The following is a 13,069-nucleotide window of genomic DNA, read 5'->3' as shown; positions in this document are numbered from 1 at the left end:
TGCAGGTTGAGAAAACTCTCAGCTCCGAACTCAACAAGATCTGCATCTGGCTCTCTGACAACAAACTTTCATTACACCTGGGTAAAACTGAATCCATCCTCTTTGGGTCCAGTCCTAACCTTAGCAAGGCAGAGAGTTTCACGATCAAAGTGGGTGATGATGTCATCAAAAGAAAGGATGAAATTACCTACCTGGGCTCCATCTTGGAGGCAAACCTCTCTGGTAACAAAAACGCCGAAAAAGTGATCAAAAATGTCAACCGAACAACACGCTATTTGTGGAGGATTGATCGCCTAGTCAGTAAGAATACTCTGAAGATTCTTGCAGGGGCCCTCATTCAAGGTCATTATGATTATGCATGCACTTCATGGTATCACAACACCTCCAAGGCCTTAAAAACAAGGCTCCAAACATCCCAAAACAAACTTGTAAGGCTACTTCTTGGCCTCAATCACAGAACCCATCTAACCCCTGCTCATTTTGCTAGGATTGGATGGCTTAGGGTTGAGGACAGAGTACAGCAACTTGCTATGGGCCTGGTCTTCAAGATACACCACAACATTGGGATCCCCCTGTATTTGTCAAAATACTTCCAAAATGTTAATGAAGTCCATGATCATAACACCAGAGGCAGCTCCACTGATCATGTTCAACCCAGATTTGGCTCAACTAAGGGTATGAACTCGTTCTCATGCTATTCATCAAAAATGTGGAATGCCCTACCAAAAGGAGTAAAGGAGTGTAAAACCCTACTCACTTTCAAAACTGCCCTAAAGATACACCTTCAGGAGGCTGCAATTCGAAAATGGCCCCTGTCTAAGTCTTAACCTACCCCCCCTACCCCCCCCCCCCCTCCTTCATTTTCCTCTTTTGTATATATATATATTTTTTTCCTCTCGTCATACCAGTAACCTGAAAGCTGATTGTATGACATTCTGTATAGTAGTGTGTATATCTGCCTGCCTCTTATATTTCATCATGATTTGTGTGCATGGGGTTCTCATCTTAAACAAGCGTAATGCTTAATGAGGGTTTCCAGTTTAGTAGACCTTGTATTGTGAATTTGTACTTCCATGTACTGTTATGTACTGTCATGTACTATTCTCATGTCTTTCTAAATAAACTACATCAATCAATCAATACCATAAGTAAGTAAGTGTGTGTGTGTGTGTGTGTGTGTGTGTGTGTGTGTGTGTGTGTGTGTGTGTGTGTGTGTGTGTGTGTGTGTGTGTGTGTGTGTGTGTGTGTGTGTGTGTGTGTGTGTGTGTGTGTGTGTGTGTGTGTGTGTTGGGGCAAGTGACTGAATTATCATAATTCCCAAACTATAAATCACATAAACATGTGATATGTGTCTTTTGTGCAAACATTGTGGTTATAACAACAGTTCAGAAATAGGCGGGAATCTTGAAATCTCACTCTAAACAATGTTCTGCCTGTACTGGTTAATTGAGGTGGCTGATTGCTGTAAAGAACGAAGTTTCTCTCTCTCACTGTATTGAAGAGTTTTGCCTCTATAGACTCTCACCCAGTGTAACAGAGAGGACCTCTGTTACAAATGTTGCACATATATTGTAAACCCAAGTTGATTTAATTGCACAAAGTATTAGCACTTTAGTAATTTGCACAGCGTATTTTGCACAGCCATTATTTTATTGTTTAATACATTTACTTGTTCCCTGTTTGACTGAGTGCCAACGAGTTCCACCTGGGGAGTCAAAGTATTGACAATCATGATGGGCAAGTGTAATGTGTGTTATAGGTGCAATGGAGACTAGGTGCAATATGGTTGAGGTGCAATATAAGTTTTATTGTTGAGGTCTGATTGAATGCCTAACAATTGCCTGTGTGTTTCAGCATGATTGGGCTGGACCATATTAGGATAGCTGGGGGGGTTATGATGTGCTGGTGTGATTGAAATGATGTTGTAGTGGGAACTAAGAAGGAATTATTGAACTAGAAAAAGTGCTCCTCGGAGCACAGGTCTCTGGCAGGTCAGGTAGGTTATTGTGGGCCAACAATGTTCGGAATTTGCCAATCAGGATGGAATATGAAAAATCTTGATCACTTGACTATAGAGATAATGGATACCGATTTGCATGATGATTGGACAACATTTGTAGGAGTAATACAACAAAGAAAAGTTTAGAAAAAATCGGCCTCCTGGTGGCGCTATAATAGGGCAATGTTAAAGGGTGGCATTTGTTCTTCAACTTAGTGCGAATGTGCTTGTAAAGTGTCACCTCAATCGGACGCTGCGTTCATGATTTGTGGCATTTTGTTCAAAACGGGCCACTTCTGCAAACTTTAGATGTCATTGTTAGCCAATCAGGATGAAATATGAAAAATCAAACAGTTCCATCTTGATCACATGACTATAGAGATCATGTGTACCGATTTGTGTGAAATTTGGATAAAATGTGCTTAATATCCAAAAATGTGTTTTACATAAGTCGGCGTCTTGGTGGCGCTATAAAAGGCAAATGTGAAAAATGCAGGGCGGATGTTTTTCCTTGGCCTCTAGGGAGTGTGCGTGCAAAGTTTCACGCAGATCGGTGCAGTTATAGTTAAAAACACAAATCAGCCTTTTATAGCGCCACCATGAGGCTGATGTGAAAAATGTCAGGTGGCATTTCTTCCTCTGCCTAGTGGGAATGTGTTTGTGAAATTTCACGGAAATCACAAGCTGCGTTCATGATTTGAGGCATTTTGTTCAAAACGGACCAATCCTGTAAATTTTGGAAGGCAACCTTAGCCAATGAGGATGGAATATGGGAAATCGGACAGATCCGTGTTGATCACATGACTATAGAGATACTGTGTACCGATTTGCATGACGTTTGGATAAAATCTGTAGGAGTAATATAAAAAAATGGGTTTTGCACAAATCGGCCTCCAGGTGGCGCTATAACAGGCCCATGTGAAAAATTTGAGGCAGAGGTTCTGAATTGGCATCCAGGGAGTGTGTGTGCACAGTTTCGCAGCAACCGGGCCAACGGTGCCGGAGATTAGCTGGTAACACACGGACAGGACACACACACACACGGACACACGGACGGAAGGACGGACAGGGGGTAAAACATACTCTCTCGCCATGCCTTTCGGCCTGGCGGAGACAATAACCTGTGTAGTTAATTAGACTTGTAATACTTGTGTGTTTTAAGGCTATTTATATTCATGTATTTACTCTATGTTTAGTTAGGTATTTATATGTTTTAGAAACACCCCTGTGAATGCAGTAAAGTGGTATAGTCCAGATTAGCTCAGCTGGCTATAAAAGGCTGCTGCCAGCTCATTAGAGGAGAGCTGAGGGTGAGAAGCTAGACCATATTTGGGTGTGTCTCCTAAATGTCTTGTCCTGTTTTTGTGAATAAAAACACCTTCGGGTTAAACCCTATTACTAGTGCCTCTGTACTGTTCCAGCCGCTAACACGGTCCTCTTCACACCCAGGAAGAAGAAAAGAGAGCATAATAAATGCAACTTTGAACTTAAGAGCTTGGAGTCCCTTTCATTATTCAATGCTAGCAAGTGCAAGCTGCACCTCTACTCTTTCCTACTATCTCCTCCGGGAAGAATTTTATCACTCTGTTTTGAAGTTCTCTGAGGACTGAGATTCCTCGTGAGTTGCATTAAGATGAGAGAGGGAGTTCAGAGGACTTGATCAGATAGCCTTTGGCTCCCATTTTATCAGACAATGCTTTGACAAAGTTTTCTCTGGGTCCTGAAGAGGCAGGACAAATCTTTATCAAGATGTCACATGAAACACACACAACCCGACAAGGGTGTTGGATTCCTGTTGCAAATTCCTGTCAAGCTTTTGGGTTTAAGGCATCGATGCTGTCAGCTGCGCCATTGTATTGTTGTTGTAGTTGGAGCTTCTCTAAACACTGGAGTGCTCAGTTCCCACAGCAACAACACTCGTCACTCATGCACAGATCAGTCTGAGTGATGCAAAGTTCTGGCAGGATCACATTGTAAGAATCTTTTTGTTAGGACAGTCTGTGACAAGGCAGTCTTAAAAAAGCTGGTCTGGCAAGGTTCAAGGCTAGAGTCAGAAGAAACATTATCTTTGTCTGACACATAAATAGCACGTAAATAACAATTTATTTATAAAGTCACATGTGGTGTATATTGCAGGCAGGCCATTGACATTTTGCCAGGTCCTAAATAGTTCTGTTTATGGAAAGCATAGGGGCACTGATGGACAGATGTTGACAGATTGGCGCCTGTCATTATCCATGTGAAGTCCGAAGGATTTCACTATCACTGCCACTGAAAATGAACCTGCCATTATTCATAGACAACTGAGACACGAGGCTATCAATCCAAATTAGGCATTTCGGCTATTAAACTGCCACGATCCCTTACAGATGACCACATCTAATCTAACTTCAAAAGTCCTACAAGGTACAGTTTACTAACAGCATCGGTAACCTCAAGGACCCACAACAAGGGTCAAGAGTAGAGCGGTAGATCTCCCCTCCACTAAGAGAATGATCAACACACATGTCCAAATCTCTCTCCCACAATACCCTCCTCCGCACTGGAAGTGTACGAGAATACCAGAGATGACATCTCCATATACTGTATGTGTCCCACTCGAAACTGCATCAAGCATCAGAAGATGGGCGACTTGAAGATGATGGCCGTAAATAGTCAATGACACGAGTTCAAATCCTGGAGGTGGACAGGTATGTCAGTCCACAGAGTATATAGCGGAAATAAGCCTCTGTTAAAGAAGCTAGAGCAGCAGTCTAGATTTAATACATTGTCAGAGGACCAGCATGGTTTAATACTCACACAGTAACATTCTGAGTGTTCATTTAACTGAATGGAGGCTAAATGGACCCTTATGGATCCATTTGACTGTATTTATACACTCCATTTGTTCACTTGTACACTCAGGATTTTACAGTGCAAGTGGGAAACTGTACTCTCAAATTCATACACATCTGCTAAAAGGGAGAGGTTGATGCATTTAATGTGTTCTAAACCACAAAATCATATGACAAAGGCATTGCCGAATAACTGAACCAACATTGACCCAGCAAAATCATCTACAGTACCTTAATTTAATGAGTATAACATTTTTACTTCTGTTACACTCATTTTTTCCCCATACCTTTTGCTGTGTGGAAAACGAAGGGGGCAAGGACCTATGTGCCTGGGGGATAAGCTTAACTTTTTGGTGGCTCAACCACTGACTGACTGCGATGACCTTGGTGTTGCTGAATACAGCTAATGTTCTGCATTACTGTAAAGGCTACATGTGAGCCTGACTATCGAACCTCTACTCTTGGTCTCTCTCTCTCTGCCATCTGATTAACCATGAATGGCAATGAAAGGAAATCTTGATAAAGAGAGGACTCTCTCTGAACCGCATATAAACTTGCTCTTCTTGCTCATCTTTGTCCTTGTAGGCAGTGTTAAAATATCAGGTGTACACGAGACACCCCAAAAAAGCTCAGGTTCTCATGGTGCATGCGTTTCGTCAGTACAACCCGAAGAGTTACTCAGGATCCAAAAAGAAACGGTGTGGCGCTAATGTGGATTTGTGACCATCCTGTGCCATTAGTCATCTGTGCCGTCACTTGTCTGGACAGACGCACGCACGCACGCACGCACGCACGCACGCACGCACGCACGCACGCACGCACGCACGCACGCACGCACGCACGCACGCACGCACGCACGCACGCACGCACGCACGCACGCACACACACACACACACACACACACACACACACACACACACACACACACACACACACACACACACACACACACACCGTTATAGACAGCTAGCCTATTGCACAGCCACGATGTGAGCCAGGGTGTAATGAGGGTGTGGCTTCCATGTCATTCATGTTGCAAGTCTAAGGTCAGTCATCTATGACATCAGTATATGACGTTAGACACCTCCATGTATGGGCAAAGTTTCAGCCCATTCCTACCTCCACTGACACACCCCGAAGGCGCAAGCCAACATTTTATTTTTTAAATCAGGCCCATTGAAATAAAGGCTATATACTTTTCAAACCTACCTGAGTGCCTGGACCTGGACTTCTTTATGCCTTTTTTTGCGCCATACCTTTTCCTTTCTTTTTTCTTGGAAATTAAATGGAATAATTGAGTACCAGTGGTTTTAGAGATACCAGTGGCCACGCCGCAAAAATAGGCAGTTTAACAGATTCTTGTGTTTGAAGCACGCCACCGTGCTCTAACACAAGGCCCACAGCAGCAACTACACCACTGTCCTCAATTTGTGTTTTCTTTTCTCAAATTATTGGAACTATCTCCAAATGGAGATTCACCATGCTCCAACATTGGACTCTTTTGAGGCTGACTTGAAAAGATACCTATTCTCTCAGGCTTATGGCAAATAGTTGTTTGTTGTTTTGTTTGTTTGGTTGTTTGTTGGTTGGTTGTTCATTGTTTTTGTAAACCACTCTAGATACTTCAGTTGACCAGGGTTCCCCAGGGGTCCATACTTGGTCCCTCCTTATTTTCCTTCAACACCAATCTCTCTTGGCTAAAAATCTACAAGCTCACAACGCGCTGAGCTTGTAAATCTGCTATTACTGCAGATCGTTCACCTATTATGCTATGCCCAGTTCATATCAATTTAAGTACAAATCAGAACCCATGAAATGGGGTTCAAAATGTATGGTGTCAATGGGATTTACAGATCAGATATAAAAACAGCACATAGACTTGACTGACCAATGCAAAATAAAATAAATACAAATATATAAAAGGGAGACAAATTCTCTAAGCGAAAATGGTCTCATCTATTAGTCATGAGGTTTGGGGTGTATCTGCAGAGCGTTATACAGGGCCATGAATAATCATACTGCATTAACACCAGCATGCATCCATCTTCAGTGCCAGCCTGCCTCTGCGTTATGTCTGGTGAATGAATCCATGCTGTGTTTGGTTAATATTGTTGAGTCATAGGGTGGTGGGAGGGAGAGACTCCCCTCACTTCTGCAGATGCCATGCTTATAAACGCTTTGAGCTCCTGCTTGCTTTGAAGATGAAAGGAGGGAGCTCTCTGTTCATAATTTCATCTGCAAAGTTACGTTCTTTCTCTCAAATTTGTGGGGTGGGGTATTTCAGCCCCCTGTTTCCAAAGAAATAAGCAGCCTAAACAGTCACTTAGTCTCTGTGTGATAAAAATATAACTGTACATTTAGATAATGTTTCAAATTTGCCCAACCAACAAATAAATCTCAACTAATCTGAACCACCGGCATCAGTGTGATTCCATCATATAAAATATTTGTAAATGTCACAAGCTTATGGTGTGAGGAGAAATGTGCCGTTCGCATGTTTTAGACTAATCCACATCACAGCCATTATAATAAGTTTGTTCAGTGCAATTACTTAATTCTTAGATTATATTTTTTCATTATCTTCCGACCAGGGGCAGGGATTATATTTTTGCCCCTGTCCGTCCGTCCGTCCGTCCGTCCGTCCGTCCGTCCGTCCATGTGATTGTCCATGTGTTTGTTTGTGTGTTTGTTTGTTTTCTGTGTACAGCCAAGCCCCCAGAACCGCTGGGATTAGTGAAGCTACCGTGTCCTGGTAGTCAAATCTGGTACTGCAAGACTTCCATATTTAAAACACTACTGCGCATGCTTATCGCCTGAAGCGCTAGTGTGCCTGCTCTAGGACCAAATAAAGCTGGGTGAGAAACTTAATTGAAATGAATAGGTGGGGGTGGGGCCGTCCGTTCTCTAGTTCTTATATATACTCTGTATACTGCTAATCTTGGGTACAGGCCCCAGTAGACCAAGGAAGGAATTTTCCCCTTTTTTCTGTTTCAAGCAGAGCCATATAGCAATAGCATGCATGCAACATCCAATCATAATCAAATTGGAATCACATGTTGAGGGACCTCTATAGAGTGCACCTAGCTCTAAAACCACTTTTCACTTCTGTTCATAGATTGAGCTACAAATGCGAACAGTCTGTCATTCAAACTCCATTTCCCCACACAGCTTCCTGGTGTTCCAATGGCTACATCCAACGACTGACACAGCCCAGGATAGACAACCTGCAGGCCTGGCGCTCTGAGGAGTGCACTTTTCTAGTTTTAACTGAACAAGATGTGGTCTAAATGGCTTCCAGCAGCAGAACACCTTTCCAAACACCTATTTTTGCATTTGTTGTTGAGGCGCTCTTCCAAAGCTTCCCTCTCATTTGCACAAAGAATTGCTTATGCTGTGCAGAGAAGAGCTTTTCATCCGACGCCTCCCTTTCTTCAAGGTCTCCTTCGCCTCCTTGGCCTCTGCCGAGTGTTCAGGGCTGCCAATCGCCTCTCCCGATCTCCTCCAGAAGCAGAACTTTTTCCAGACACTCTTCTTTTTGCATTTGTTGTTGAGGCGTGCTTCCAGAGCCTCCCTCTCTTTGGCCCAAATCATTTCTTTTTTGGCAAGTTTGGCGTTCTCCTCTCTCAGAGTTTTATTCTCAGCCTCTAGTTGCGTCAGTCTCAGATGATCATCCATGGCTGTTTGGGATGATGGTTGCTGAGCCTGAGGCTCATCAGGCTGACAGCTGACGAGTCTCTTGGGGTTGATCTGCTTACTGGCCAGTTCCTCCTCCTGGAGTGCAGAACAGCACAACTTCAGTTTATCTCGAAGTTTAGTGAGGACCTGTATCTTCTGGTCTAGGATATGTAACAGGGTAACATATGAGTCCACTTCATAATCCATCTGCTCTATCTTCTCCTTCACCTTCTCATCCCCCCACCAACAGAATGACTCCTGGAAGACAGCTTGGTGGTCTTCTAGCAGGTTTGCTGTGGTCAGAGGTCTGAAGTCCAGAATTGCTTGAAAATCCCCGGAATTCCTCCTCGCTTTCTTGGAGGGGGCTGGTTCAGGTTGTTGGGCTCGGTTGTGTTCGATAACCTGTTCGTCCATCTCCACCATCTGAGACACTGCCGCCTCATTGACGGTGAACAACTGAGGAGACTCTCCCTCATTCAGTTCAATTTTGTCTCTCTGTGGTGAACTGCTTAGCCAAACGTCGTCGTGAATTTCTAGCTGATTGACTGTGAGAATGCTGGGTCGACTTTTCATTACTTGGTTGGGGTCAACTGCCAGCTCCTTCACCCTGTTAGCGTAGTGTAGTGTGTTGCATGTATTTTCACATGATTTCATACCAGGAGATATGGTTGCAATCATGCACGTACGGGAGTTTTCCCCAATGAAGGAGTCTCTGAGGACCTGAGTGAGCTTACTGCCCCTGAAGGGAGTGTGAGACTGGTTGCGTCTCAGAGCCCTGATGCACTCCTTTAGTGCCAGCAGACTCTTGTTAATCTCGGCTCTCTCCAGGAGAGTCTGGCGGTCGGCACTGGATGTATCAGCTCCTCTCTCATTCCCAGCCAGGTCGATAAGCGAGAACTTCCCATGCAACTTCCCATTCCTCCGTAGTATGATCTGGAACACAGCATGGCTTCTCGAAGAGTGTGCGTTGGCTGAAGTCTTACCCGATATTCTGAAGCTGTTTCCCACTTCTATAAGTTTGAGAACATCCTCCATACATCTGATGTCTTTCTCCTGTAGTCCTACCACCTGAACCTGCTGTTTACCATCCTCCAACACCATGAGCTTAGCTTTACCATTCAGGAGGTCAAACACCTTCCCATTATAGATTTCAAAGAAGCTTGCATACACCTGTAGTTCTAATGTTGCATAGTTGGGTTTCTTCAACATGAGAAATACATCCTGAGCAGTTAATGCATAGATTCCTTTGGAACAATCCTGCATCTCTCCAGAAAAATCTCCACTCATAGTATGTGTTTTTCCACTTCCTGTCTGTCCGTAGGCAAAGCAGGTAGCCATGCCCCTCTCAAAGATGGTCTCCACCAGAGGCCCAGCTGTGAACCTGTACACCATCTCATTGGTTGTGGAATCATCAAAGGCATAGTCAAAGCGGAAGGGCTGGTTCTCCACATAACGGGTCAGGTCCACCTTCTGTTTGGGTTTGTGGACCATAACCACGTCTTTACTGGGAATAGTTATTACATCCAGGTGCTTCATGGTCAGTTCCTTATTGCTCAGTGGGCGCTTCCTCACACAAACACATATTCTGTGTTTTTTAATCAGGTCTGTTGTGGTCAGAGGTCTGTAGTCTAGACTGGCTCGGAAATCACACTTCCTCCTCACGTTCTTGGGGGGAGCTGGTTCAAGTTGTGTGGGGCGGTTGTCTGATAGAACCTGTTCCTCCTTCTCCACCATCTGAGACACCACCTCATTGAAGGTAAACAACTGAGGAGACACTTCCTCATTCTGTTCACAGAGCAATTTGAGGTCGTCTCTCTGTGAACTGCATAGCCTGTCCTGAGTGTCCTCGTCTTGAAACTTTAGCTGCTGATTGACTGTGTGGATGTTGGGTCGACCCCATTTCATTACCTGGTTCGGGTCAACTGCCAGCTCCTTCACCCTGTTAGCGAAATGTAGTGTGTTGCGTGTATTTTCATACGATGTCATACCTGGAGATATGGTTGCAATCATGCACGTACGGGAGTTCTCCCCAGTGAAGCAGTCTCTGAGGACCTGAGTTAGCTTGCTGTCCCTGAAGGGAGTGTGAGGCTTGTTGCGTCCCAGAGCCCTGATGCACTCCCTTAGTGCCAGCAGACTCTTGTTAATCTCAGCTCCCTCCAGGCGAGTCTGGCGGTCGGCCCTGGAGGTGTCAGCTCCTCTCTCGTTCCCAGCCAGATCAATGAGTGAGAACTTCCCGTGTAAATTCCCCTTCCTCCATAGAATAATCTGGAACACAGCATGGCTCCTAGACGAGTATGCGTTGGCTGAAGTCTTACCTGACCTTCTGCAGCTGTTTCCCACTTGTATGAGTTTAAGAACATCCTCCGAACATCTGACATATTTCTCCTGTAGTCCTACCACCTGAACCTGCTGTTTATCATTCTCCAACACCCTCAGCTTAGTTTTACCATTCAGCAGGTCAAACAACTTCCCATTGTATATTTCAAAGAAGCTTATGTACACTTGTAGTTCTAACTTTTCATAGTTGGGTTTCTTCAACATGAGAAATACATCCCGAGCAGTCAATGCGTAGATTCCTTTCGAACAATCCTGGTTCTCTCCAGAAAAATCCCCACCCATAGTATGTGTTTTTCCACTGCCTGTCTGTCCGTAGGCAAAGCAGGTAGCCATGCCCCTCTCAAAGATGGTCTCCACCAGAGGCCCGGCTGTGAACCTATACACCATCTCATTGGTTGTGGCGTCATCAAAGGTGTAGTCGAAGCGGAAGGTCTGGTTTTCCAGGTAGTGGGTCAGGTCCACCTTCTGTTTGGGTTTGTGGACCATCACCACGTCTTTACTGGGAATAGTTATCACATCCAGGTGCTTCATGGTCAGTTCCTTCTTGTTCAGTGGACGCTTCCTCACGCAAACACATATCCTGTGTCTTTTAATAGGGTCTGTTGTGGTCAGAGGTCTGCAGTCTAGACTTGCTTTAAAATCACACTCCCTCCTCGTGTTTTGTGGGGGGACTGGTTCAGGTTGTGGGGCCAGCCTGGCACGGGTCACCACCATTCTGTGATTTCTGGGTGAAGAGTCACTACTTTTAGACGGCACTGTGCGATGGTTCTTTGCAATTTTATTCATTTTAACATTTCGCTGCCCATTACTGCACCGTATTTCCACATTACCGCCAACTGCAATCGTCCCAGAACTGCACGCCATTACCTTACTTAAATGATCACAAAATTGCTAAATCGAGGTGTTTTATATGCAAAATCTATGCCAGTCAGACATTGGAACGTAACTCAATTCTGCATTGCTGTCATGTTTTTAAATATCCCCAAACTCTCCCAAGTTGGTATGTCACAGCTGCAAGCTGATTGGACAGATTTGAAAATGTCACTGTAAATACTACTGAAAAAGAAAGAAAGGAAAAAGAAAAATGGGACTGGGGCCAGGACCCGCTGCAGGGGTGTCCGATCAGAACTTAAGCTGCAGGGGTGGCCCATCAGAACTAACAGCCATGTTTGCTTGTGTGATCCAGGGATGGCTTGGCCAATAGACTATCCGGTGGTGGCGCTCTTGATGTCATGATGACATCACGATGAGTCAGCCATGCCCAGATATGGAATTCTAGGTCAGATGTGCCCAAATATTGGGTCCAGACTACACCGAACCAGCTGGAAGAAGTTCATGAATGACCTGTGCTCCCCAAAGAGCAAAAGGGTTTAAGTCAGGTAAGTCAGATGTCAGACTGGCCTCTAAGTATTCTGATTAGCAACATCAATAACCACACTAGCATCACACAGAGGTATTGGGCAACTGTGACAACTTCATACAAACCTGAATGTCCTTTTTTTGTGAAAGCCTTTCATGATTGTAGTAGAGTAGTAGATTGTAGTAGTAGTAGAGATCAAACATACTTGTTTTCATTCTTTTTACTGGGTGGCAAAAGTACAGCAAGCCGATCTTGAAGGGGTTCTCTGTGTGTTTGTTTGTTTTGTCTGTTAAATGCTAATGTCACATATAGACTCAAGGGGTGGGCAACTTTGATGATGGAGAGGGCCACTACATTTCCAGACTCCAGGGGCCAACATTGTGTATCATCAGTAGTGTATTCTATAAATCTCTAAAATAGCCCATACTAGTCACAAATGTAATAATAAAGGGATGTTATAATTATTAGATTAACTATAGACCCCTTAACAGACAACGTCACACTGATAGGAACCAGTATGCGCGCAATGAAACCCATTCTGTCAGGTCTCGCTAGGATGCGCCTCACTAGCCAACACACAAGAGGGGGTTGCGCACCCCAAAACAACAGGTTGGGATTTGATTGCATGAAACAATCACCTGTGCGTCCAGTCTCATATGTTAGTAAACAGTAACTAATTGGTCTATATGATTATGTTATGAACTTAAATACATTGGACACAACAAAAAAATACTAGCCTATTTAATACATAATGGACTAAAACGGGTCATGCTAACTCAATGTTTGGAATTGCAACAACTGGGCCTCCAGTTGCCCATGTAGATTAAGGTAGAGGAATTCATGACTTGGTTGTTAGGTTGTAGG

At 44.1% G+C, this 13,069-nt stretch overlaps 2 protein-coding genes across 2 annotated transcripts; both read right to left on the bottom strand.

The window, feature by feature from the left end:
• Positions 1-8,199: 8,199 nt before the first annotated feature.
• On the bottom strand, positions 8,200-11,559 carry LOC308096397 (kinesin-like protein KIF2A; the record flags this gene model as incomplete). Its single annotated transcript, XM_080443820.1, has 2 exons — positions 8,200-8,796; positions 10,222-11,559. 2 exons carry the CDS (start codon positions 11,557-11,559, stop codon positions 8,200-8,202), a joined length of 1,935 nt encoding a protein of 644 aa, XP_080299946.1.
• On the bottom strand, positions 8,866-10,194 carry LOC308097367 (kinesin-like protein KIF2A; the record flags this gene model as incomplete). Its single annotated transcript, XM_080445124.1, has 1 exon — positions 8,866-10,194. A coding segment is annotated over one exon (1,329 nt), but the record flags the coding sequence as incomplete, so codon positions are not given.
• Positions 11,560-13,069: the final 1,510 nt, after the last annotated feature.

The sequence above is a fragment of the Gymnoscopelus braueri genome (assembly GCF_963280865.1).
Source record: "Gymnoscopelus braueri genome assembly, chromosome: 12".
Taxonomy (NCBI): domain Eukaryota; kingdom Metazoa; phylum Chordata; class Actinopteri; order Myctophiformes; family Myctophidae; genus Gymnoscopelus; species Gymnoscopelus braueri.
The sequence above is the reverse complement of the archived record's forward strand: the minus strand, read 5'-3'. Positions and strand labels throughout refer to the sequence as shown.